Below are 25892 nucleotides of genomic sequence, written 5' to 3' on the forward strand. Positions count from 1 at the left end.
GCACCCAGCCCTAGCCAGTCAACCAGACCATGGCACCAAGTGCCTCATCCAGGCTTTTCTTGAACACCTCCAGGGACAGCAACTCCACCACCTCCCTGGGCAGCCCTTTCCAATGGCAAATCACTCTTTCTGTGAATCAAATTGTCTATTCTTTGTGCTTCACTAAACAGCTTGCCATTAGTTCTAGAGCATAAACAGGACATTCATGTGTACCTAAGTAGCCTACAAAAAAAACCCCACCAGAGTAACTTAAGGAACTCAAAAACGCCCAAAACAAACCATGACTTCTTTTTTTAATCAGTTTATTTATTTTTAAGAGCAAAGTATCAAATCATTATCAAATCAAATCAAATCATATTAATGTGGTCTGATAGAGAAAAAAAACATGATGATTCTTTCTGGTCACAGTAGCAGCTTTCATTGAAGGTTTCAAAGACAAAACATGTGAGATGCCATATAAAAGAAAATGACAACATAGCTGGTTAGCACAGCATAATATGAGATGCTTTGTGGTGCACACTAGTGGTGGAAATACAAAAGCATTTTAAAGGGCCTGGTTGCATTCGTCACCACTGTGTTCTTGCCCCTCCTGGCATGCCATGAAATAACACACAAATAAAACCAAAGCAGTCCCTGAAACAATATACTCATTGAAATACAAACCCACGTTTGAAACAGATGTTAATAAGTAAACTGTTATGTTGAAATAGCTTTTTTCTCTGAGAAGAATGTTTTGACAAGGATAGCAGAGGGAGAAAGGACCAAACACATGTCTGAAGTCATGGCCAAAACACTGCACTGATCACACACCCTCCCAGGGCAGGTACCCTCCTCAGATGCTGTTCCATGAGGGCCAGTGCTGCATGCCTGGATGCTGCTAAGGACAGCCCTGCTCCTCTCCTGGCATTGCAGTGCTCACCAGCATTAAGCAGCAGCTGCTGTGGGTGTCTGTCAGGATATGAAGCAGGGGGGTGATTCCAGTTTTGCTGTCTCTTCCTGCTCTCATAAAGTGGATGGTTGAGTCAATTGGAGCTGGCCCAACAGAATAAAAAGAGCTGCACTGCCCCACCATGCATACCTCCTAGCAGGGGACAACCTCACACATCTCTGAGCAAAACTCAACCTTGCTGCCATTCTCTCATCGATCATCTTACATGCAGCTCTGTGAGTATCTGTGAGGTGCTGAGACCCTCAGGCAGGTTTCTGACCTGGAGTGAGAGTCAGCCTTGAAACAGATCCCACCAGGACCCTGAGGAATCTGGAGCCAGATTCAACTAATCCAATCTGGGGGAGTTTGGATCCAGTTGCGTATCAGAGGTCCACAGTACAAACTTTTCCCTAATGACTAGGTAGGTACAAGGACTAAATTCTTAAGCGAGATCTATGATCCATGAAGCCCTCAGGCTATTTGCACTGCAGAACAATCACAGTAAAAAGTGCTGGGAGGTACAGAGAGAAGAAGATGGCCTCAGCAGTTTCTTCCCCCCCACCAGAAGAAACCCCATCCGTCAGCACATCCAGCTGCGTGGCATTAATGTAGACTTCAGTAGTGTTTGCCACCTCTTCAGGAAGGCCCATCTGGAGCAAGAGCTTGGAGATAAGGCTGTTGAACCTGCTCTCAGTGGTAGACCAAGGCTGTTCGCTCGGGGTTGGGCCCTCGGATGTAACGTTTAGCTCCACCGGGTCAAGACAGAAACCTTCTGGTGACCTCTCATAGAGCACGTCCATCAGATCGATCCCTGCTACTGAGGAGGGGGAGGCACAGGGAATGTCCCTGACCAGCCTGTAGTTCTCCATCCACTCCTTGAGCCACTCGATGCGGCAGTCGCACTCCCAGGGGTTGCGGAAGAGGTAGAGCCGCCCCAGGAAGTACACCGGCTGGAAGACCGAGAAGGGCAGCGTCGTCAGGTTGTTGCTGTTCAAGTGCAGGGTCACCAGGCTGGTAAGGTTCTCAAAAGCCCCTTCCTCGATGTAGTTGATCCTGTTGCGGTCCAGGTAGAGGACCTCCAGCTCCCCCAGGTCCCTGAACCAGGTGTTGGAAATGTTCCTGAGGAAGTTGCCCCCCAAGTTGAGCATCTTCAGGCACCTCAGGCCGTCGAAAGAGTTTTCTGGAAGCTCACTGATCAAATTGTCATTCAGATAGAGGTACTCCATCTTCTGACAGCCCTGGAAAGCTCTCTCGTGGATGACATTTATCCTGTTGTCCTGCAGATTCAGGTATTTCAACCTGGTCAGGCCCTGCAGGGAGTTGTAGGCTACCGCTTCGATCCTGTTTCTCTCCAAGTAAACGTGAGTCAGGTTCTCCATGCCCCTGATGGCACCTGGGATCCTCCGGAAGTTGTTCTGGAAGCAGAAGAGCTCCTGCAAAGCATGCAGTTCAATGAAGATCCTGTCTGGGATGTTGAAGAGATTGCAGTCCGCCAGGTCCAGCCTGACCAGGCGCCTGAGGGCAGTGAAGGTCCGTGTGTGCAGGTAGCGAATGTACTCGTTGTGAGCCATCTTCAGCTCCGTCAAGCTGGGGAGGCCCTTGAAAGCCCCCGGAGTGATGAAGGAGATATTGTTGTGGTTGAGCGACAGGGATTTGAGAGAAGGCAAGGTCCCAAATGCCCTCTCAGAGAGAAACTTGATACTGTTTTTGTCCAGGTTGATGGAGGAGGCTTCACAAGGGAACTCGCTGGGGATCTGCCCTAGACCGACACGATCACAGAGGACAGAGCAGCTCCGCTCCTGGGTGCAGACGCAGCTGGCAGGACAGGACCGCACGCAGGCCCACACCGCGTGGACATGGGGCACCCAAAGGATCACTGCCAGAGAGGAACACGGAGGCATAGAAGAGCAGCAGGATGCATCGACAGCAAACACATTAGTCACGACAGCAAAAAGAAAGTGCTCTGTCTTCGCCACCCTTCTAGCCAGGCTGCTTGTGCATCAGTGCTGACTGAGGAACTCCAGCAAAAGATTCCTACAGATCTGCTGGAGAGGGTTTTAAACCTGTAACAACAGCTACAATGTCAGCTCTGATTAATTTCTCTCCCCAAGAGCAGGGACTCACCTAAACCTAAGTATTTCTTAGTGTCTCTGCAATGAGTCTCTCTGCAAACTGACAGGGACACGGTCTGGCCAGTGCACAGGCAGAGGTGATTTGAGGACCAGCAGCTATAGACAGGTTGCAGTTCTACTGGGTGGGGAAAAGGGAAGGACAGTGTATGGTAGTGTAGCAGTTTAAGAGCTAAGGCTCTATTTTGATTCTAAACTATATACAAGAAAGAGGAACTTTCTGGGCATCCTTTGAATATAGGCTGAATCATCAGGTCATTGGTTATAAAAACAATAATAATGATCAGGTCTGTATCATTCTCTGGTTTGCTAAGAGGAATAAAACAGCAAAGTATAAATAATTTCTCACTCTTTGTTCCCTTTGCCTTCTGCTTTCCATCTCCTCCACTGCTCCTCTGTGCAAGGCTGAATACTAACCTTGGCTGACCAGGTAACGCATGAGATCTTGCTTGGTTTTCTATCTGGGGGGAGAGAAGAAGGTGGCATTGGCCCCTTCTGGGCTTTCTTTGTCCAGGAGAGAGGATTGGATTTCTGTATTATTTCTACATTGTATACAATTGTAAATGCATGTAAATACATTTTGTGTATATGCTTGTAAATGTAGCTTGCTGTAAAATATAGCTTTATCTTACTTCCAAGCCATCTGAGCTGCTCTGGTAAATTTTATCTGGGGAGAGGGGAGGGTCCTAACCCATCTCAGCTAGTCTGGCAGTGGGCAGGAGAGATCAATTGGCTGCCTGAGGTACATCAAATTCACGCCTTTTGCTTCTTTCTTTTCTGTGTTCATTTAGCCTAACATTACCCCACTAGATCCATCAGCTGGTGCAGCACTACAAAGGGAAGTCTCAGCTCTTAAGGACATAGTAGTATTTAAAAACACATTCCCTCTGCGTACTGGTAGAACAGCACGAGGAAAAACAAGTTAAGGGATATTATCCAACTGCTTTCTTTATGATCTCGTGATAGATGGGATACTCTTCACTGCCAGCATGTTTTTCACTGTTCTGCCAGTTCTCAGGACAGTCAGCTTATGCTTGATGGGAGCAGCCACTTTGTCCTTTATCAGCCTGATGAGGGAGGCGAGTGGCTACTACCCTTTCTTTGCAAGTTAGTCCCACGTAGGTGCATGTATAAAAAGGAATAAGAGAAGAAGGTGGCTCTTGGGGAGAAACCAGAGAAGTACAAAAGGAATGGGAGATGTCAGCTTCCACAGTTATTTTTGTGGGGTAAAACATGCAGACAGACAGACATCTACAAAATCAACCAACTAGAAAGAAGGAACTGAAGGCAGAGCTCATTTTGCATCTGACCTCAGAGGTATACCCTACCTACCACTCAACAAAACGAGAAGCCACAGCAGTGAACCTGCCATGTAGTTGCTAGCAGGAAATGGTGGTATTGCTACTGACTGGTTTGATTGCTGCAGTTTATTGGCTCCCACACAGACATGAGCCTTCTACGTTTCTTTCAGCAAGACATAGAGTATCAGGAGCTTTACCACCAGCCACCTTTATTGCAGCACTGCTGGGATCACACTGCTGCTTCTGTGTGCCTCTCTGGCCCCAGGGGACAAGGAACAGGCTTTCACACATACACCTGCTGGCTGCCTAGAGAGGGAAGCGCCCTGAAGCCACACAGCCTCTCCTTGCCTGTTTGCAGCACAACAATTGCCCACTACAGCTGTGATCCCGATGGATGTTTTTATTAAGACAGGCTTGTGAGGCTATATGCCAGGGAGCATCAGCTTCAGCAAAAGCCACATTTCTAATTTTGCAGCCCCTAAGGCTTTAATGTATAGACTAAACTACACTTTGAACTGCAATTGCTCTGCCCATTTTCTATCTGCTTCAAAGGCAACATGCATGGTAATCCATTTATGAGCTGATGCTGCCCATGGCTTCCTCAAGTAGGAGACAGAAAAATCAGTTGCTGAGCAGGTCCCCATTGACAGGACATCAACCCAGCAGCTGCCCCACCTGATTCCCTTCAAACAAACCTGGCCAATGTATGCAGAAGGAAGATTCAGATACGTGGAGGGAGCACCCCAGAAGGACTTTAGCTGTAGCTTCCTTTTCAAAACTGCGGTCCCATTAAGCCTGGCCATGCTATCATAACTAGAGAATTAGCAAAACAGTATCACTGCAAGGATAAATGACAGTGAAGGACTCCAAGAGGTGGAAAGGATTTTCAACAGGTTGTCATTTTGTTTGTTTGCAGGCTCATCTCCTTCTTTTTCCTGAACCCTTATCTAACAACCACACCTGAAGGAAAGTCCCCTTCAGTCAGGGGCCTGGACAGACAACAGGTGAGGAGCGTAAGGACAAGAAGGGATAAAAACACATCATCCTTAGATGGCTCTCTGTTCAGGCTGCACAGAGGCTGCCTCACTTTCTACCTTTTGCACCAGTTCACACTGTTGCTGGCAAAGAGGGGCATATGTTGTTGTTGTTATGCAGTTACATAAACTGAGGGCCAGACAGATTAAGGATTTGCTGGTTCCCAAATGTCTAACCACAGGTGGCTGTCTGGAAATGATGGATACAAGTGTTGCTTCTGGAAGAAGAGACTGGCTTAGGATGACATCCATAGGGACATATGTGCATAGACTGTCCTATATGTGAGACTGTCCTAAACAAGTTCAGTGTTTAGCTGCAACTACCATGAGTACAGTCACATCTCTGGCCCTCAGAGCAGACCTCCCCAGCAGCTGTGTGCAGTATAGCAAGGAGCATGATGATAGCAAAATCCCATCCTTCCCCTCCCTGCTTGTCCTCTAATCATTTGACAAAGGAAATATCTGTTCCTAAACCACATTCATCCTGTTCTCCTTATACACAGGAGAGCTTTAATGCCCAGATTTCTGAGTCTTTTTCTAGTGGTGTTTCCCAGTATGTCTCTACAAGTGTCTATTTACAAGTGTATCTCTGCCTCAAGCAGTACCTGGAAAACAAACACTCGAGGACCATCCAACCAGAAAACAATTCCCTGGCAATAGGAGCTTAGAGAAGTCCCTCAGCAACAGGAGCTCAGAGGAGCCCCCTGGCACTGCAGTCTTTGTGGCAATTCTCCCTGTTGCTCTTGGAAAGGAAGTCAGAAAACATTCTGCATCTGAACCTCCACCAAACCCTCAGGATTGCTGCTGCTCAGACTACAGGAGATGAGATTTCTGCTATGTGCCAGATTTCCTCTAAACAATATAGGGTGAAACACCCCCATCAGTCCTTCCTTACTCCTGCCCCTTCCCTAGAAAGGATGTCCTTTGCTTTTTACACTGTGGCAGCAACTAGAAGACATTTCCAACTCATTTACACAGAGGGTTCTCAAATGAGATATGTATTAAAAAAAAAAAAAAAAAAAAAGGCTGAACACATCAGTCAGGTCAAAAATACTCATTAGATTAAGAAGCAAACAAAATCCCACCCAGGGATGAAGTTGTCTGCTCTTTAAAATTCTGTTGTCATTTAGGATTTAAAAGGAAGTGTGTGACACCAGGAAAAAAAAACATTTCAGAAGGGTAAAGAGAGAATGATTTCAATAATTGAGTATTTAACCTGCACCTTTCCAAACAATCAGTCTAATCCACTACTGTGAAATGCAGATAAGAGTATACTCACCATTTAAAATGATGGCAAACATTACCTTGATTATTCACTAGTGGCATTTCAGGTCTGGCAAGCGAACTTGAGGGATCTAAAAGCACAGAGGAAGAGCAAAGACAGATTTCACCCTCTGTCAATTTCCCTGCATCATTTTCCTCTAATAAGGTCTCTGTTTAGAAAGGTAAAGCAAGGGGAAAGCTCCTCTCCTGCATGCTTTCAAATGGAAGACTTCCCAGCACCTTCCTGGCAAGTATTTTTCTTCCATCACTGACCTTCTCAGGCAATCCTGCAGCTGTGTGCTACACCTCTTCACCAGCTCATCCACAATCTTCCCACCAGCCATGCAAGGGGCAGGTTGCTCTCATCTGAGGTGGGAAAAGATCACCAACAGTGAGAGACTGGCCATCTTGTCAGGAAACAGGGGCTGGTCCAGAGGAGCACAACCACTTTACCATCAAACAGCCAAAACTGAAATTCCCAACAGAAATCATCTGAGACACATTTCTTACCCAGGCAGGCAGTGGCTGTGTCCTCCCTCCCGCTCATGAGGCAGCCATTAGCCATAGGAGGCAGTCTCTGAAAAGTTGGCATTTTTTTCTCACAAGCTATCATTTAATGGCAGGAAAATCCTCGGTATCAGAGGAGGATTAGCAGAGATGGAAGAATGTGTCTGTCCTCTAAAGCTCCCAAAGCAAAACAGGGATTGCAGACAAACTAAACTGATGTTTTCTTCCCTCTGCCAACCTACTCTGCTCTCATCATTCATATATATATATAAATAAAAGAATACAGTGCAGGCTTGGCCTGCTGCCATGCAAACAGCATTGCTGAATGTCATTACTCCATTCTCCATTACATAATGGCTGAGGAGGTGGGAGGGGAGGGCACAGCCTAAATGTGATTATATTTTGGGGGCAAGCACAAGCTTATGGTTTCCCTTTGTTGAGCTCTCCAAACAAGCACGGCTTGGGACTCTTTTCTCCCATGCACATTTTCCCAGTCCTGGTGTGGCTCACACACTGCCAACAGGATGCTGATGTGCTTCTCTTTGCTGGGAATTGCTCCTAAAGGACAAGAAGATGCCAACGGCTCTGTGAGAAGGGTCAGCAAATACAGGGAGAGCTCATGATATATATATATATGGCCTTGCTAATAATGAACTCTGCCCTGCCTATGAGTTTGTTTTGCTTGTGATGCTGCAGCTGGTGCGTGGAAATTGTAAAGACAGGTTCTGTATGTGGTGATGTTTTAGCATTCGGGATATCAGTTGGATTCTAAAGCCTTTCTGACAGAATGATGATGGTTTCTTTGGAGATTGGGGGATGAATAAGTGAGTTATCTCAGGCTCCCATGCCTTAGGTAATTGTGTTCACCGTGTCAGAGGAACAAAATAGCTCTACTCTTTATTTCTAAATGAATTATTATGCTGCCTTTTTCTCTTTTTTTCCCCTCCTCCCTCCCACCTCACACGCACCCCCCCACCCCCCACCCCCCCGCCTTGGGAAATAGAATAATTTGTGCTTGATACAGCAGGAGAGATTCAGCCTGCTGCTGCTCAGCTCTTCCTGAAAATTAAAGCACCCAGCTACATCGATTTTAGTTTGTTTTAGCAGTCCCTCAGTCTTGAGGCACCTGGCTGGCACCTCAGGAGATTTGTGTCTGCCTAAACACTGAGTAAGCAGGCTAGTGATGAGGGGTAGGCTGGGGGCAAGGGGTCACACATACAGCACTGATTTTGTCTGAAGGATCCCTTCCCTCACTCAACTCCTTTAACTTCTGCACTTCACACCACACTGCCTTGCACAGGAGTGTGATGGTTTGGGTGTTACTCGCCCTCCACACACACTTTGTAAATCACCCAGACCAGACTCAGCAGCTCTGGAAATTGAATGAAGCTTATATTTACAGCTTAGCACAATATACAAGCAGATATTTACAGTATATACAGTTATAGACAGAGATACACAAGGTAAAATGTAATACAGGAACACAACAGCCTTCCCAGAAACCTGAGTCCCCAGGAAGGGCTCCCAACCACCCTTCCCCCTTCCCCCACCCCTCTCTACCTTACCCCAGACGTTGTCTTGTTCCCAAGGAAGACTGGAGTGTCAGCCAGGGGGGTTAGGAAGCAGGTGGATTAATCAGAGAGATGGCAGGTTAGGTCAGAGAGAGAAATGCAGCCCAGAACTCATACAGAGAGCGTCTCCCTTATCTATGTTTATACTCTTGTTCTTATACCTCTCAGCAAGCCTATGAGTGAAGTAGGCATCGCCATTGCTTCCCTTTCACAGCCTGTAATCTAGTTCTTCTCACCAAAACATTCTAGCTAGCTTCAAACTAGCACAAAGAGATTTGTAGAGTCACACACAGGGCACTGCAGCCTCTGCCACAGAGCTGAAGCCACTGGAGTCCTTGTTGGAACAGAAGTGGCAGCAGCTGGGCACTCGGCAGTGCTGGGGCAGCTGGTGTTTCTTCAGGATTTGATTTCCACAGGAAGCCATAAACTGTCTAATGGCAAAAAGAGGTTACTGACACTTCAGCTATAAAAAAAACTGGTGGAGAGGAGCGCTATTTCTAGCTCCTTTCTCCCGACATTTGCCACAGCCCTGAAGGTGGTACTAGAGCTCTTGTCTCTCCTCAGGTGAACACATGCTCTAGACAAGGTGGAGGCAGTGGACAAAGAAGGTTTGTGAGCCCTGAGGACAATTTGGTGTGTGATCAGTCAACAGCTCCCTGAGGACTAGACCTGCTGCTTGGTTTGCAAAACAACACTAAATCTGCTTGTCAAAAACAGGGAGTTGATCTGCACCACGGCACCAGAATCCTGCTGAGAATCTGGGGCTTCCCTGGGCCTCATGCTTCCTCTCCCACATGCACAGTAAGAGACCAGTGGGGATGGGACTCAAAGGACCACTGAGCCCCTGAAAATGCTTTTATTATCTGCAGAGCAACCTCCATTTGCAGGACAGTTTGCAGGACCTGGCAAAGCTCATGCCCTAAGGAGAACCCCCCAGGAACCTCCACTATGTACCATGAATAGGTTGGGAGTCGGAGGCAGGGTGGGGCTTGTTAAACTGGGAACTCTGTGCACCTCAGCAGTCCCTTTAGGGTAGAGAAAGGACAGTGACAGGAGGTTGGACTTGATGATTTATGAGGTCTCTTCCAACCTTGGTGATACTGTGATACTGGTGTCTATTGAAAAATCAGCTGAAGAAAAGCTGCCAGGGAACACCTCTGAGAGCTACCGCAACAGGAAGCTTTGCCATAGACCAGCACAGACATTATTAGGTCCTGCAGGAGTTTCTGACATCAGCTGTGCCATCAGGGTCCCACATAGATAGCTCTGTGGCTGCAGCCCCTGGAGATCAAGCCCAGACCCACTCTGGCCTTTTCAACTGCCCCTGGGGGTATGAATGGCTGCAACAGCACATGTCCCTGGCATGAGTTCTCCCATCCACAGCTTCACCTATGCAGGCGTGCTTGGATCCCCTGTCTGGCCATCAGGAGCAGCTCCAAGGATTAGAGTAGGACATTTTCCTATATTATATATGGGCAGAAGCCTCACACATCTCCAGCCCACAGCACAGAGAAGATATGAACATCAAGTTCCATGGAAACATGAGGAAAAATGTCTTCACTGTGAGGGTAACAGACTACTGGAACAGGCTGCCCAGGGAGGTTGCAGAGTCTCCCTTTCTGGAGATATTAGAAACCCACCTGGATGCCTTCCTGTGTGATGTGCTCCAGATGATCCTGCTCTGGCAGGGCGCTTGGACTAGATGATCTTTTTAGGTCACTTCCAGTCCCTGACATTCTGTGATTCTGTGATCTCAGCACATGCACAGTAGGAGGTGATGGAGGCTGAGGGTGGGAGACACACTGAGGTCAGCTTTTCTAGGAAAGCCCCCTCAGCAGGCAGCCAGCTGGTTAAGGAGGATTGCCCTGCAAGCAGCTTCAGCAGAGCACTGAAGGAACACCAAACTCACCATCCAGTGCTTCCCATGAACTTCTGCCAGCTCTTGCAACTCCTGATAACCCTTGGTCCTGAAAGGACCATATGAGAAAGAGGCCTGATAAAAAGAGTTTTATAGTCTTAGGTAGAAAATGTTAAATACCAGAGTGTATATAGAGGAGCTCAGCATTTTTTTGTTCTTTTAAAAACAAGCTTGGCCTTTAAACCACACCTCAACATTTTTCAGAGTATGACTCATAAGTGGTTAATGCTGAGGGTTCAGCGCACTGTAGACACTGTGCTGGGAAAGTGCTGTGGCTGCCAGGCTGGAAATACACTCAGAAGCTACAGACCTTACTTCTCTGCACTACTAATTTATTTATTTTTTCCCACCAAGGGCTCTTCCTCATGACCTGTCCTGCCCTTTTCAGTCTCTGGGAACTCAGAGAAGCCAGAGGTCAACACAGCAGTGGAGCTGAGCCCAGAAAGAGCAGAGCTATGCTGCTGCCACTGAAAAAGAAAAGAAAAAAAAACCAACCACCCAATGTTTACATCTGCAGCTGATCTTCCACCAAAAGAATTTGGAGAATTCAGACCTGACCAGAGAAGCCTTCTCTGCTCTGGTGGTGCGTGCTGGGGGCATAAGCCTTGGCACAGTTTCACAAGCTGGCACTGAAGATGAGTCCGCCTTGCAGGGCAAGCCTGTGTAGATTTGACACAAGATTACTTCTCAATTCTTCACAGTCAGGGGCATTTCGTGTGACAGTGAGTTAAGGGTCTGACAGTTGCTCCTATCACTGATACAGATTAACATGCTTTAAAATGATCACTGAGGACCACTTTGTGCAGTGGTTCAGCTGCAGCTTAAATCATTCCCTTTATTTTCAAAGGTTGGCTGGTGAGACTCATCTTGCCTAAATGAAGCTGAGAGAGGTCTCATCTCACCCACTTTAGCTGCCTGCCTATGGGCACCACCATGGTCCTCAGCAGGGCCCATTTTCACCAATGGAGAGCGATAAGAAAGCCTCAAACCACCAGACACCAGTGCTGGGTTAGCTGCATCCCAAGCATCGCACGTCCAGATCAGCACTACCCTGCTCAGAGCAGTGAAGAGGCAGAGCTGCTTGCCTAACTCCACTGGCTGAACCTTTGCACCCCTGCTTTTTATCTCTAAGAGTTGCTTCCATTTGTGGAACTAGCAGAGGGGAGTGGGGTCTGTATGCTGCCGAGCAGTCAAGCCCCTCTCCACTTGCCCCAGGCTTTGGTTTCCTGCACTGCTGCACCAGCAGCCGCAGCACAGTGCATACTTCCCCTCTTCTCACAGCAGGAGCTGTGTGACACATCTGAGCTGTCCCGTCTGTGATGCTTGGGGTGACCTTTGAAGTAGCTGCCTCAGCGTTCCTTGCCAGGGTTCCTGCTGCCTGCCAAGCCTCACGGGACCCAGGCTGGTGGTCACTGAGCTGGCCGCGCTGCTGCGTGCATAGCTCCGGACGGCGTAGGTTGGGGTGGGGACTGCGGCAGGGACTGCTGCACTTCAGGAGGCCATGACAGACCCGTGTGGCTCTGCTGGGGTTTGCAAATTCAGCAGAGTCCCTGCCGCTGCCAGAAATAGTGCTTGGTGCACATGGGATGTTGCTGCTTACAGGAGATGCAGAAGCAGCTGAGGAGCCGATCAGGACTTCAAGAGCAAGGATTTAAGAGCTTTTCCCTCTCTCAGAAGAGAGGACAGCTTTTCTTCTGCAGGAAGGGGGTTCATTTAAGTTTAGACTGAGGCCCAGGCATTAAGCTCCAGGGCCCTAAGGTCACATATAGGTGTTTAGTGGAGCAGTCTCTTCCAGAGCTTCCCCCTACCACTGCCCAAGGGCTCAGGGGTTCCATTTTATCATAGCCCAGGACAATCAGTACCTCCTCAGCCTGAGTGCTGCAGGTTGCACATTGTCACTGTCTCTCTGCCTCATTCTGCAGCCCTCTCATATCCTCTCCAGCCTCCTCAGGCTGCTGTGCTGTGGTCCATCCCCAACCAAAGAAGATCCAGATTACTTCAAGAAACCCCTTGGAAAGGAAAGTTACTGTAGTGCCTCAGCAACGTCCTCCTCATAGCTAGGAATAGCACCTCAAGGCTGTCTAAATGGCTCCTGCCTTTCAGAAATAAACCCATCTCCCCCCAAAGACCAATTTTGGTCCTTACTCCCCCTCAGCAGCCTCTGCCAAATGTATGGGTATACACAAAACTGTCCAAGCCTTGACTGGCTTCTCTGGCAAGATACAACAGGCTGAAGAACAACCTGTTTCTCAGTTTCATGTTCATTGTGCTGCTTGGCTTTGCTGCAGCCCCATGGACACTTCACACCACCTCACTTTCCTTCCCACCCCAAGCCATGTTCCCAACAGCATTGCAGGCACACACCCAGGCCACCAAGTAGCAGGCTGCCACCACAGAGCTGGCCTGAGTGGGGACAGTTTCCTGACAGACATATGCCCATTAATTGAGAGCATGGACAGTGCTGGGCACAATGCCCAAACCCAGCCTGAGGGCAAAGCAGCTCAACAGCCACCTCAGACAGGGCTCGGCTACCTGCAGGAGTAAATCTGAGGGACTCTTCACCACCTGGTCTGTGGCAGGAGAAAGCAGAGACAAGACAAGGTAGCTAGCAGCAGTGTTTGTCAAGCAATAGCCACCAAAAAGCCACTAACTCAGGACGAAGGAGAAGCCAGCAAACCAGCAGAAAGAGGAGAGGGTTAAGGTGGGCACCAGATTTGAAGCCCTAGGCAAGCTGCTGCACAATAGCCAAGCTCTGAGGCCCAGGAGCCTGCAGCTGCAGCAGGACTGTCTGCTGAAAGGGAACAGCACACTCTAGGGTAAGGAGGTTGAAGCAGATGCACTGCACAGCAAACCACAGGCTGTCAGCCCAAACCTCTGCCAACAGTCCAGATAGACATCACACAGAGCCCGGGTCAAGGAGCTCAGAGGATGGAGCATAGCTCCTTCAAGGCCAAGCCCTCCCACTACCTGGTGTGAGGGCAGGGCAGAGACCCTCTCCATGGGTGTACAGGCTACTGGCTTTTACACCAGTTCATGGGGGCTGTCTCAGCCCATCCCATGGATGCAGTTTGATGTCTCACTCTGCTAATCACAGTAACATCTTCAGCTATAAAGGCACAGCCTGGCTGCCCTGCAGTGCTGCGGCCGGGGACTCACCTCAGCTCTGTGTTAACTAAAGCTGAAGAGGAACTTCAATCTCTGTCTCCCACATCTGCACTCTGACTCTTGGCCTCTGTTACATTTTTCTTTTCCTCACATTGGCTGACCAAACTCAGACATCTCATTTTTGGGATGAGACCCTGACGGCAAGGCCAGAATGGGGGCTGCATCACTCATAGTTTCCTGTGGGGTATGGGGAGCTCTGCCCTTGCTTCTGCCCTCAAGCAGCCCTCAGCTCACCATGCTGCTTTGCATCTCTAATTTTGCCCAGCATGCAGTGAGCAGACAGCTACTGCTTGCATATCTCACTAACAGACAGGGAAAGACAAGACTAGCAGCACCCACACCAGCATATCTGCCCTCCCTGCTCAAGCTGATCCAATGGGTGCCAGTGGTGTGGGCACACTCAGCCAGGGAGAGTTCAGCCTCCTGCTGCTTTTAGTAGCAGCTGAACAGCTGCCCTGCTCCAGGCATTTTGGCATCTGCAGAGTCATTTCTATCCTGTATAATAAGTAGGACACTTCTTGTCTCCTGCCTAACTGCTCACACCATGCCATTTGCAGGCTACTTCCCGAGGCAGTGACTACTTGTAGTCCACTGTGATGGAATGGGAAGGCTGCAGGGTACACAAGGACACATCCCAGTCAGCCCTGCTTAATTCACCCTTAGTGGCCAGAGAATCCATTAACCCTAATAATAGGCATCTATGGCCACTGCACAACAAACTTAAAGCACAGCACTGCAAACACCTTTTGAAACAGCCTGTCTGCAATAAATGCCCAACACACAGTAGGTTATCAAAACCACAGCCCTCCCAGGTCTTGATACAGCTTATTTACCTCCCCTCTAGTGAGAAAATCAGTGCCACCTTCTCCCCACCGCACAGTGTCAACATTTGAGGCAGGTTTATCACTTACCTGTCTACACTTAACTCAGGCACTTCTGTAGCCAGGTGAGATACTTAGGGAGAATGAACTACAAGCCCTGGTACTCCTGGACTGAGCGCTTCAGAGGGCTGCAGCTGTACTGCAGTGTGATTTTCACTCTATTATCATGGTACTTTCCCCTACCAGACTAACACTTCTCAATGCTAAGTAACAAGGAGCACTCCATCATGCCAAGCAACTGTAATTACCTGGTAACACATCCAAAAGGATAATCCTGTTGTCTGTCAAAGATGCTGGCAGATAGGAAAGAATCCAAACATCAAATCAGGATTAAACTTTCAATAACACAGTAATCAGCACACTAAACAGGAGGTTAGAACAGTATGCACTTACAGATGCTCTGAAAGATGTGTTAAATGAACTTCTCATGCCTTCCTCAGCAGGTTATGGCAATGTATTCAGTGCTACTGAATAGTCCTACTTCAAGCTAACATTGCAGTACTAATAGCCACATACACACTTTTCACCCGTGCCCTCTCCTAGCAAAGGAAAGGGGCATAAGAAAAGTGTCCAGTGCTCCTTCTAGAAGCTGTGTGAGTAAAAGCTTCCCTGCATGGTACAGCGCACCTGAATAGCATGTTTAGTACCACTAAGAAAGATGTGTCATGGGCCAATGACAAACAACCTCAGGGACCCCAAACATGGAGTGCACTGATAAGAAACCAAGCATCCTTCCAGGGTGCACTGGAGTGCAGCCACTGGGGCTGGGAGCTGTCCTGGGAGTAGCCAGTGCAGTTGATGGCAGCCACCTGCCACGCTGCTTTCCCCGAGCCCCAGCCAAGTTCATCTGCGAGGGGGACAGATCCTCCAGCTACAGTAATGCAGCTACTCAGACACATATGTACAGGTTTTGCACTGGTCTAAGATGATTAAAGCCGATAGCTTGGGAGTGGAAGGGGAACAGCCACTGCTGAAGATATGCACACATTTACACAGGCATATTCTGCCTCCCACTTGTTCCCTACATGTGATTTTACAGACTGCTGACTCCTCCTCCCCTATACAAATTCTGGACATCACCAAAAAAGCCCCCATGGCCATGTTACAGGCAAAGACAGCAAATATCCCACAGTGGGGTGTATTTATGGATCGCAGAAGTATAGCACTTCTGCTCATGCAAAAGGCTTTGTTTCCTGACAGCTGCAGAAGACCGCAGTACCTGATGGAGAAGGGGCACAACAGCTTTTTCTGAGGCTTCAGATTGGCAGTGACAGAGGAAAGAGATCCTCTGCAGCACAGCAAATAGACAAGACTGGTGCTGAGTCCCAAGCCCTGTCCCAGCTGGCAATGTGCAGAGAAAAGTTCTACTCCTGCTAGTCTAGCAGCAGCAAAGCTGCAGCCTGCAAATCACCTGGCCTTTTCTAGGAATGCTGTGGAGGTCGCAGGGGGTTTACAGGAGCCTGCAGACAAGTAGGGGAAACTCTCTGCACTGGCCAGGAAAGCTGTGCTACAAGAAGTATGTTGCAACAAGTTGGTTGAGCTCCCATGGCCAATGTGAGTTATAGCTGAGAACATCTGCTCTCCGTGTGTGGCAGGAAATGAAATACAAATGGGGAGGTAAACACCACACACAGAGTAGAGGGTGGGAGATGCTGCAGAAGCGCAGTTACCAAGCCAAGCTGTGGGAAATGTGTAGGGCTAGACATTCAGCACTAAAAATAAACAACATCAGGGCCCTGCAAGACACCACAGCCCTCACAACCCCCTGTCTTCTACCTAGAATGTCTCACCATGGTTATTACTGCCCTTTCATTTAGGCAGTGCTTTCACATGTCTCCTTTGAGACTCACCGGGTTGTCCTGAAGGGACACATTTGGCTCATGAGCCTGTGGGTTACGGAAGGGGCAGCATGGTTGTTTCATTCCTTATCCCAGTACCTGGCAGCACCTTCAGGTCATCCAAAACACATACTCACCCTCCTTGGTACTCGATGAGCATTCACAGCAAGCCACTCGAGTGCACCCAGCAGCAGCCTGTCCACAGTCTCTCTCTCTCCAGAGCAGTGGCCTCACCAATGCAAGGGAAATGCTTATCTTGCCCTTAAAACAGGAGCCTTCATGGAGCTGTAATTTTAAATCTGCAAAGCAAAGAGCAGACTGTGCAAGTGGCAAACAAAAGCAGCAAGCTGAGATGCTCCCAGTCTGTTATTTAGGGTAGGCTCTCAGTAGGTGCCATTGACAGATCATCCTGTGGAGGCTGAGGGATCCCACCAGTGCTACAACTGTCTGAGTGTTGCCTGAGCTGAAGGGCTGCAGCATCAGGCCTTGTCACAGGGTGTGGGAAAGAAAAGTACACACAGGTCCCTTCTAACCAGACCAACAATAGCATCTGCAGGGCAACCAGAGTAGTAGCGTGGTGCAGTAAGGTTGGCTTGTGCCAACAAAGCCCAGTCGAACACACCCTGTCTGAGACACCCTCACAGCTTTGGGGCTGTGCTAGGCTCTAGTAACTGTGTTTAGGTGGCTTTGTTCACACTTTAAAGACCTAAAAAGAATCAGGCATCAGCCAGGGGACCTCAGCAGCACAGACGCTGAAATAGCCTCAAGGCTCCGGCCCTAAATGTTTTATCCACCGAGGTGTTTTGAGAGGCTTGAGGCTCAGGCAGCCACTTAGGGAGATCCAAGCACTGCACCGATGCAAGCACTGAACACGCGTGCTGCCTTTCCGTGCAAAGCTCTGCTGAGACTTTGCCTCTCCTCCGCCAGGCTGGCGCACGACCGAGCAGCCCAGCCCGAAAACGCTCCATCAGGTGTCGCTGGGGCACTGCTCGCAGACCTTCCCCTTCTCCACCTGATTCGATGTACAGAGTCCAGTCCTGCAGCTGCTCTCCGAGGAGGGTGCAGCTTCTCTGGCAAGCGCTCCGACCTCTGTCCGCAGGCGAGGCAGAGGATGGTGTTTGCCGCCGCTCCCCTGGGAGCGTGCGGAGACAAACCGCTCCGTGCACACCGCTGTAGTTAACGCAAGCGACAGCGCCCAAGGCTTGTACAGCCGGCAGCTTCCTGAGCTGACAAACAGGATCCCTAAGTGTTTTGTGCCTTCCCATCGGGAGCGTTGTGCCAGCACGCCTCCATGCCAAAGGCACTACCCCCACCTCCTGTCGAAACCAGGGCACTGTGCAGCGAGATCAGTTGCCCCGGCGGGCTGCCGGCAGGCGGAAACGCACCGAAAGCAGAGCGGGATTTGCAGAGGCATCCGGGGCGGATGGTGGAGGGGAAGCATCGCAATCTGTTTCCTGAGCAGCTTCTGCATTTCGCATTGAGCCAGTCTGTAGGTGAAACGCAGAAGCGGCCTCAGGAGCCAAGACCAGATCCCAAGAACACTCCCCCATCCACGGTGCAAGCCCTCGCCTGCGGCTCTCGCCTCAGCAGCCCCTCTCAAGGACGCTCTGCCCTGGCCCCGTGCCTGTGCCTGACAAACGCTCAGGCAGATAAAAAATACGAGGCCCAGAGACTTTGCGCACAGCGAAGCAGAAACTGTAAAGGTCAAAGTTTTGCACCGCGATTAATTTTTGGAGTAGGTTCTTTTGTGTGTTTCCTCTCTTCCAGACACATGGGAAGTCCACAGCAGAAAGGGGGAGGGAAGCAGCTCTCCCGGAGGCCCCTTTGGCACTATCAGACTACAGGACAGCCTGGCTTCCCACACCTAAAATTGGAAATGGCAAGATGAACAGAAAGCCAAAGCAAGAGCCCTGAGTGCCTGCTTTTGAACAGATCTGACGGGAGGCAAGAAAGCCTGACCAGAGCACTAATTATCAAATGGAAAATTAACAGCCAATTCAGCTCTAATGTGAGCTCATCATTTCTAGAGGACAAATTAACTAAATGGGGGACTTAAATCGCTGAGAGTTTGCAGAGTGACCAGTTCTGCTGGCATTCCGTAAATGAGCTGTCTGGTCGTCACCTCGCTTTCAATTTCTCCTCCTCTGGACACAAGAAGAGGAAACGAGAGCTGATTAGTGCAGTGCCTTCCCCTCCCAGGCTGCAGTCTGAGATGGCCATACCTCGCTTAGCCTCAGCCTTTTTTTCTTCACGAGACTTGAGTGAATGAAGGGAGGTTATTCTTCCCCTCTACTCAACACTGGTCAGGCCACACCTTGAGTACTGTGTCTGGTTCTGGGCTCCTCAATTCAAGAGAGATGTTGAGATGTTGCAATGTGTCCAGAAAAGGGCAATGAAGATGGTGAGAAGCATGGGACACAGCCCTGTGAGGAGAGGCTGAGGGAGCTGGGAGCGTACAGCCTGGAGAAGAGGACACTCGGGGGGACCTCATTGCTGTCTGCAACTACCTGAAGGGAGACTGTAGCCAGGTGGGGGTTGGTCTCTTCTCCCCAGCAACCAGCAACAGAACAAGGGGACACAGTCTCAAGTTGTGCCAGAGGAGGTGTTGATACTAGGAGGAAGTTGTTCCCAGATAGAGTGATTTGCCATTGGAATGGGCTGCCCAGGGAGGTGGTGGAGTCACCATCCCTGGAGGTGTTAAAAAAAAACATGGATGAGGCACTTAGTGCCATGGCCTAGTTGAGTGGATAGACCTGGGAGATAGGTTGGACTAGATTATCTTGGAGATCTCTTCCAACCTGGTTGATTCTATGATTCTATGAAAAGCAAAAGCCAAAAGCAGACCACTGACAAAATTTAGTTGTTAAAAAAACATACAATAAAGAAGAAAAGTAAAAGATAACTAGGTGAGAGAGAAGGCAGTTTCCTTTACAGAAGTGACTCACAGGGTTATGATGCACCCTGCTGCCTAAGCTCAGAGCCAAACAAGCAAAGTCCAACACCAGGGCTCTCCAGCAGAGTGGGTGTAAAATGCAAGTGTCTCTCCTTTGGACACATGCAAGACACTTGGAAAAAGAGAAAAATCATTTAGCTTGGGATTTCAGTTGCATCCAATTTTTTTCTCAAGCCTAAGCAGTGGATGAGAAGTTGAAGTTCTTCCATGGCCATTAATAAATCCCACACTGCATTATCTGTGGGTGCAGGCACACAACCTCATTTCTGTCTAATTAGCCAGAGCGATGTTTATGTCAGTATCATACTTTCATGACAGCTCCATGCCAGCTGCAGGAAGAGAAATCATTTCCAGCCTCACAGGAATGCAGAGCTGTATGGGCAGACATCACCTGATCTCTCATAAAGCCTGCCAGCACAAAAATAACTTCTCAGAAATAGTTGAACATGTCTGAACAGGCATAGTAGAGACACTGTTGGATCAGCACTTTGCACCAGAGGGCTGCAGCATTTTCAATCCAGCCTTCAAAGCCCTAAATTCAGATTTGCTTGGATTTATTGCATCTTCAAACCAGTGCCTGAGATCGCCTACTTTCAGCTCTGCCGTCTCCTGACAACATTATGTGCCAAATCTTCTGAAAACCTTCCTGGGTGGAAAAACAAGCATTTACACTTCAGGGTAGTGACTAATTTGTGGCACCTGTGGGTGAGGCTCTGCAAGTGAAATAGAATGGCCAGATCTGGGTGGAACAGAAGTGGATAGTTACATTACCTCCCTCATACACAGGCTGTTTTTTTCTACCTACGAACGGAGGCTGAAGGAGGCTAACTAAAAATCTCACAACTTTCTTAAGAAATTAAACTCACTATTGCTGATTTGTCAAATGATTCTCTAAGTGTTAGGATTTTCCCTCATACTGCATGCACACAACCACAGTCTCAAGTTGTGCCAAAGGAGGTCTAGGCTGGATGTTAGGAGAAAGTTCTTCCCAGAGAGAGTGATTTCCCATTGGAATGGGCTGCCCAGGGAGGTGGTGGAGTCACCATCCCTGGAAGTGTTCAAGAAAAGACTGGATGAAGCACTTAGTGCCACGGTCTAGTTGACTAGACAGGGCTGGGTGATAGGTTGGGCAGGATGATCTTGGTGGTCTCTTCCAACCTGGTTGATTCTGTGATAGCACTGAGACATTTTGCATTTCATGCTGAATGACAGTAATAACAACGCAAATAAACAAATAAAAGGGCAAAACAGGAAAGCTGTCAGCATCTGTTAGTGAGTTCACATTACAGAACAAAATATTCTCTCCCGGAACATGCTGGGTCTTATGCAGATTCAACTTTTCTGGGTGACGCAAATGCTGTAAAAACAACCCTGAGTCATAGAATAAAACCACATAAATCCCTGAAGCCAAGTAAGGACAGAATGCAGCCCACACAGCTGTGACTTCCTAGCTTCTTGGTAGTAACAATCTCATCTTCTCTTCTAAACTAGACCATTAACCTTGCTTTCACTGCAAGTCTTGTGTCTCTTAACACCCAAGCCCATAGCTGCTGTAAACACTGGTACTACAAAAGACAAAAGTCCTGTCCCAGCATCTGCAGGGTCTAGCATAAAGCCTGTTATGTGCTCTCTGGGACTAGCTTTGCTAACTAGTATGAAGCCTTTACAAGGAACCTGGAAAGCTTTGTCTCAAGCTATCTGTGGTCTTACTTATTTTTCAACATGAGTTCATTTACAGCCCATTAGAGCCAGATTTGGGTATTTTATGAATGTAACACAGCAGCATGCAAAGAACACTTAATGCCTTCAGTCTTTAGAATGCTTTTTCATTTCATAATACAACTAAATTGTTGCATCACCAGATTTCCCATGCACCAAATTGAGCAAAGCTTTGTGCAAACAGCCTTGCAGCATGTGAATAAAGCCTTCGAACTTGATCTGTGGGTGGTGTAAATCACCACTCTGCTGCTGTCATTTTTGCATCAGAAACTGCTGAGCTTTCCACTTTGAAATCATAAGGACATTTTATTGATAGGGAGGAGTTGCCTAAGAAGAGATGCAAGTAATAAGCCAGATGTGATATATTTGCAGTACATGCAAGTGTACTGCTTTATTTATTTTGGGCATTGTTGATTTTCCTTCTCCATGACTTGACAGGATCTATGTATGAGAGGTGAGTGACTGTGCTGGAAATACAGGTCTTAATGTTTGCATGGTAATGCAGCATAAGCTTGATCTAACTGTAAAGCAAACAACATCTATTTGTGTCTCAACCAACCCCTTTAGGGCCCAGTTCAGAACATACCCCTGACTTCACATTTTGCAAAGCAAAAACCTCTTCAGGTGAGTGAGAATGCAGCAGTGTGTTTGCATATGGTTGCTGTCTGATGGATGACATAGACAACATCCTGATGCCTGATTAAGATACACACACAAACTGCTGGGTACTGAAGCCATTAACACAATAAAGCAAAAACATACTCAAAGTGTGGGATTCAAAACTAAGAAAAAACAAACTGTGCTGTGAGCTACCAGAGCTTTAACTCATCCCTCAGCTGCTGCACCGCAGCTTCAACCAGCCAATGCATGATTGCACAGCTGCATCCCCTTGTCAGGCTGCTGTTTTGCCACCCCCTCCTTCTCTTCCCTGCACTTAAGTGTCTTCCAAGTTACCACTAGTAACTGAATATATTTACCAAATACAACTGAGGTCTCCAAGAACAGAAGACACTTCATGCACATAGACTTTTTTTGTGTTTAGTAGCAACACTTACGTATTTGAGGTATGTTTTCCCAGTGCTCTTTTTCAAATGCCGTAAATTCAATCTGGGTTTAATGCTGTTATTTCCTGAAAAGTCTACAAGATCTCTCAACAGAGGCTCTGTCACCAATGTGTTACTTGATGGAAAGAAAAAGAAGTGATTTATTCATATCCTGTAAAACTTCTGTATTATTAATTCCAATGATGCTCAAATGTTTGAGAACTCTTGAGAAGAAAATATGTCTCTATGAAAGCTCCAAGACTCTTTTTGATTAAGGAAAATCAATTTCATACTCTTGAGACCTCCCACACCATACTCTTAAGAGAGGAAAGACAGGAAATAGTCTATCTGACATCCCACATTTGGAGAGGAAAAGAAACACTTCAAAAGTTCCTTTATATACCACAAGCTAGCTAAAAAAACTAACTGGGTTTTAACTTTCTTGCCAACTTTAATCCACTGACAAGCCTGGAAAACACAGTGCTTTCTCCTGGGACATACATGTCCAGAGGAAAGGATAAGTGAAAAGTTGCAGGTAAGCATGTCTAAAGAAGAGACATCATTAGTACCCAACTATCTTGGCACAGGATCTGTAGTGCTGTATACTAACTTAAACCAGAGGCAGAGCAGAGACTGCCTCCTGGACAAACGATACACACAATTCTACAGCACTCTACTGTCTACAGTAACCAGCAAGAAGCTTACAGAAATTTCCTCCAAATAGCTGCTTCTCATCTGCCTAACTTGTGATGCCATAGATGCATTATTGCACAGCTTGTTCTAAGTGCTGGCCTTTCTCTTCCATCGACAGCAATGTCTTGCATTCAGATTTACACAAATGGGCTGCATGGCAAATTGCTAACAACTCTTTGCAGTCCAAATACTTGGTTCTTTACCTGTAAATTGACACCGTGATCAGATCTGAAGTTTACAGCCTAAGAAAGTCACTGGGGCACTCTGCCCCTGTAAAGCTACACGTAGATGTATTCTACTTCTGTCTTGCACACAGAAGACTGCAGTGCAATCACCAATGCATTCCCAGGCTGCCAATGGGTTTTATGACCTCTGCTTTTCATCTGGCGTCTTCTGCTTCTCTAACTCATGACAAATGCTGCTGCACCTCCATCTCTCAGCTGTGAAAGGTGAGGGGTGATGTGCTCACAAACCAGCACGGCTGGAGCTGCCAGACCTGATGCAAGTGCTGGCTGCGTCATTCTGTAGAGGGCACTTGTTACTCTTTGGGTCAGTCACCAGACCACAGTGTGCACAGCTTCACAGCTGTCACATTGAATGTTTCAAACAGCTGGGGTTTTGCCAAGTCAGAACACATTCACAAACTGAGAGATCATCTCAGGACAAAGCCTGTCCAGGAAAAACCCTGTTTCTATTTTGGCATTGCAGCTTAGAGCAAGAGGGTATCGATCCCAGGACTGTCACAGCTGGAGTCTGGTTATGGAGGAGGTTTAAAACACAGACTTAGCTAATCTCCAAATTTCCTAAAGCAAAACATACAACACTGCTTGGTTTATCCCCCTCAGAGAGTAATTTCATCAGATGAGACCTGTAATGTCTGAATACAGTTTGCCAACCACACTCTCAAAGCCCACAGGTTGTCTGTCTCTTTAGGGAGACCATAAGAAAAGCAGACCTAAGAGACTGCTGTGAAGCATCCTCCCTAAGAAGCTCTCATTAGCATCAATCTGTGTGAATTATGGAGCTGATCCTTCCTGCTCTCATGAGTAATCCTGTGTATTTACACAGCAATTCAGATGAGACTTTGCTCTGCTAGATGCTGTACAAACATTGAACAAAAGCCTGCAGGACATTACGGATGGGGCCTGTGTTCCCAAGCAGGTTTTATGTTATCCTGCAAGTCCACTGCTAGAGGTGTGCAATGCCACACCGTGACACGCCCTGGAGGGATGATCCTATTTGGGTAAAGGAAATAAATCGTGAAAAGGAGGCATATCCTACATGTAACAAGGTGGGACAAGGTGTGAATGATGGTCCAGAAAGAGTTCAAGCAGGAGGCGTGGGCTGTTAAATCAGAGCACCTGGGAACAAAGTAAGTGAGAGATGATGAAACAGATGAAAGAAGTTTGGACTCTGACCTGTGCAGTCCTGTGTCTTACATCTCTGTGCACTCAGAACTTCAGATTTCCTCTCTGCTTGCTTCAGTCCATTAAAATACACAGGAACACATGAGCAGCTGTAAAAGACATAACACAGCACGACACACCCAAAACATGACAGCTGGAACAGAAGAGTGAAAGCCTTGTCCAAGGTAATCTGAATTATCACCACTTAAATTGAATCATCACCAGTTAAAAAGGAAAGACTCCTACACTGTTTAAGTACCAAGTTTCAAAAGCAGCAGCATATGCAGTCTCTCATCTACAGGTGTCAAGATGGAACAGGATCAGTTCTCCAAGCAGTGGGCTGAGCAGTACAGCCAGGCGGGGGGTTCTGCAGAGCAGCTTTCATGTGACCAGCAGCAGGTGCTGCCCAGAGGATTAGTCTGCACCTGTGAGCCAAGTGCCTAAAGCGCTGGGTAGGTAAATGCTTCCCAACCCTCCTGTACACACTCCTTGCCTTTAAAAGAAAGAAGGTCTGCTTACAGCAAGTATCTTTACTAGCAGGTCTGTAACTGGGACTGCTACACCAGATTATGGGGCAGGGAGCATTACAGCACTCAAAGAACAGCATTTTTGGTCAAATCAGCACAGTCAGGGGATATGGAGCTCTCTGAGCTAGATGAGGAGGTACTGAGCTAAGTTAATGTTAGAACCTGAAGCATAAATCTCTCTCGCTAGCGGCTGCACTGCGTTAGAAACTGAATTACTTTTTCATCATGTAAAAGAGACTAGAACACCATCTCTGGGATTTTTAGTGCTCCCCACTAAAGGAAAGGAGTTTTACATTATTTAAGTCAGCTAAGGTGAGCCTGGTTCTTTCTTATCCTGGTTTACTGGCACTGCACAATGCAAACGTGCATCATGTACCAGTTAGACTATAGAAATTTGAAGCAATGTGGGATGGAAATATTACTAATATACATATTGGTATATATGTATACATGTTTATATAATACATTAATATATTATTAAATTAATTATATAGTAATTGTTAAGTAATTATTCATTATATATTAATGTTAGTTATAATATGAATATATACATGTTATTAATGCACATGTTAACGTACTCCACTTTTGCCAACAAGCAATTGCCGTGCTAAGCCTGGCAGCCTTCTCTACTGCACTGAAACCACCATTTCCTTAATCCTTATCTGCTTCTTTTCCAGTTTCATCTGGAAAAATCTGAACATTGTTCCCTCCTGTCTTGTCCTTTATTAATACTCTATTACACTGCAGGCAAGCTGCCCAATACACTTGAAAATGTGCTCTGAAAGTCACTGGTGACACAACATACAAACTCAACAGAAATCGGATTCATCAGTACCTTCATTTTAGCTGCTGCTTTGCTTGTTCTCCCATGCCCAATACTATTCCAGGCCTGCACTTCAAGGACCCCTCAGTGATCCCTATGGAACACAGTGAAAACTTTTTTCTGGGAGAAAGAGAAAAGCACAACCTGCTCCAGGTGTGTTTCTGTGGGCAGAACCACAGGTTAGATCCAGCTG

The 25892-nt window shown here is 47.5% G+C and overlaps 1 protein-coding gene across 1 annotated transcript; it reads right to left on the reverse strand.

Moving 5' to 3' along the window:
• Positions 1-1404: 1404 nt before the first annotated feature.
• NYX (nyctalopin) lies at positions 1405-6999 on the reverse strand. Its single transcript, XM_064152181.1, has 3 exons — positions 6929-6999; positions 6672-6747; positions 1405-2804 (listed from the first exon to the last, which is right to left on the reverse strand). Exons 2-3 carry the CDS (start codon positions 6691-6693, stop codon positions 1405-1407), a joined length of 1422 nt encoding a protein of 473 aa, XP_064008251.1. The 5' UTR covers positions 6694-6747; positions 6929-6999.
• Between the last annotated feature and the right edge of the window lie 18893 nt (positions 7000-25892).

This window comes from Pogoniulus pusillus, chromosome 12 (genome assembly GCF_015220805.1).
Source record: "Pogoniulus pusillus isolate bPogPus1 chromosome 12, bPogPus1.pri, whole genome shotgun sequence".
Taxonomy (NCBI): Eukaryota; Metazoa; Chordata; class Aves; order Piciformes; family Lybiidae; genus Pogoniulus; species Pogoniulus pusillus.

Excerpts from the sequence above, each read along its gene's own strand:
- NYX (XM_064152181.1), bottom strand. The coding sequence starts at position 6,693 with ATGTTTGCCATCATTTTAAATG. Across the intron at positions 2,805-6,671 it reads GTTTGCCATCATTTTAAATG|TGATCCTTTGGGTGCCCCAT; the intron begins GTGAGTATACTC and ends CCTCTCTGGCAG.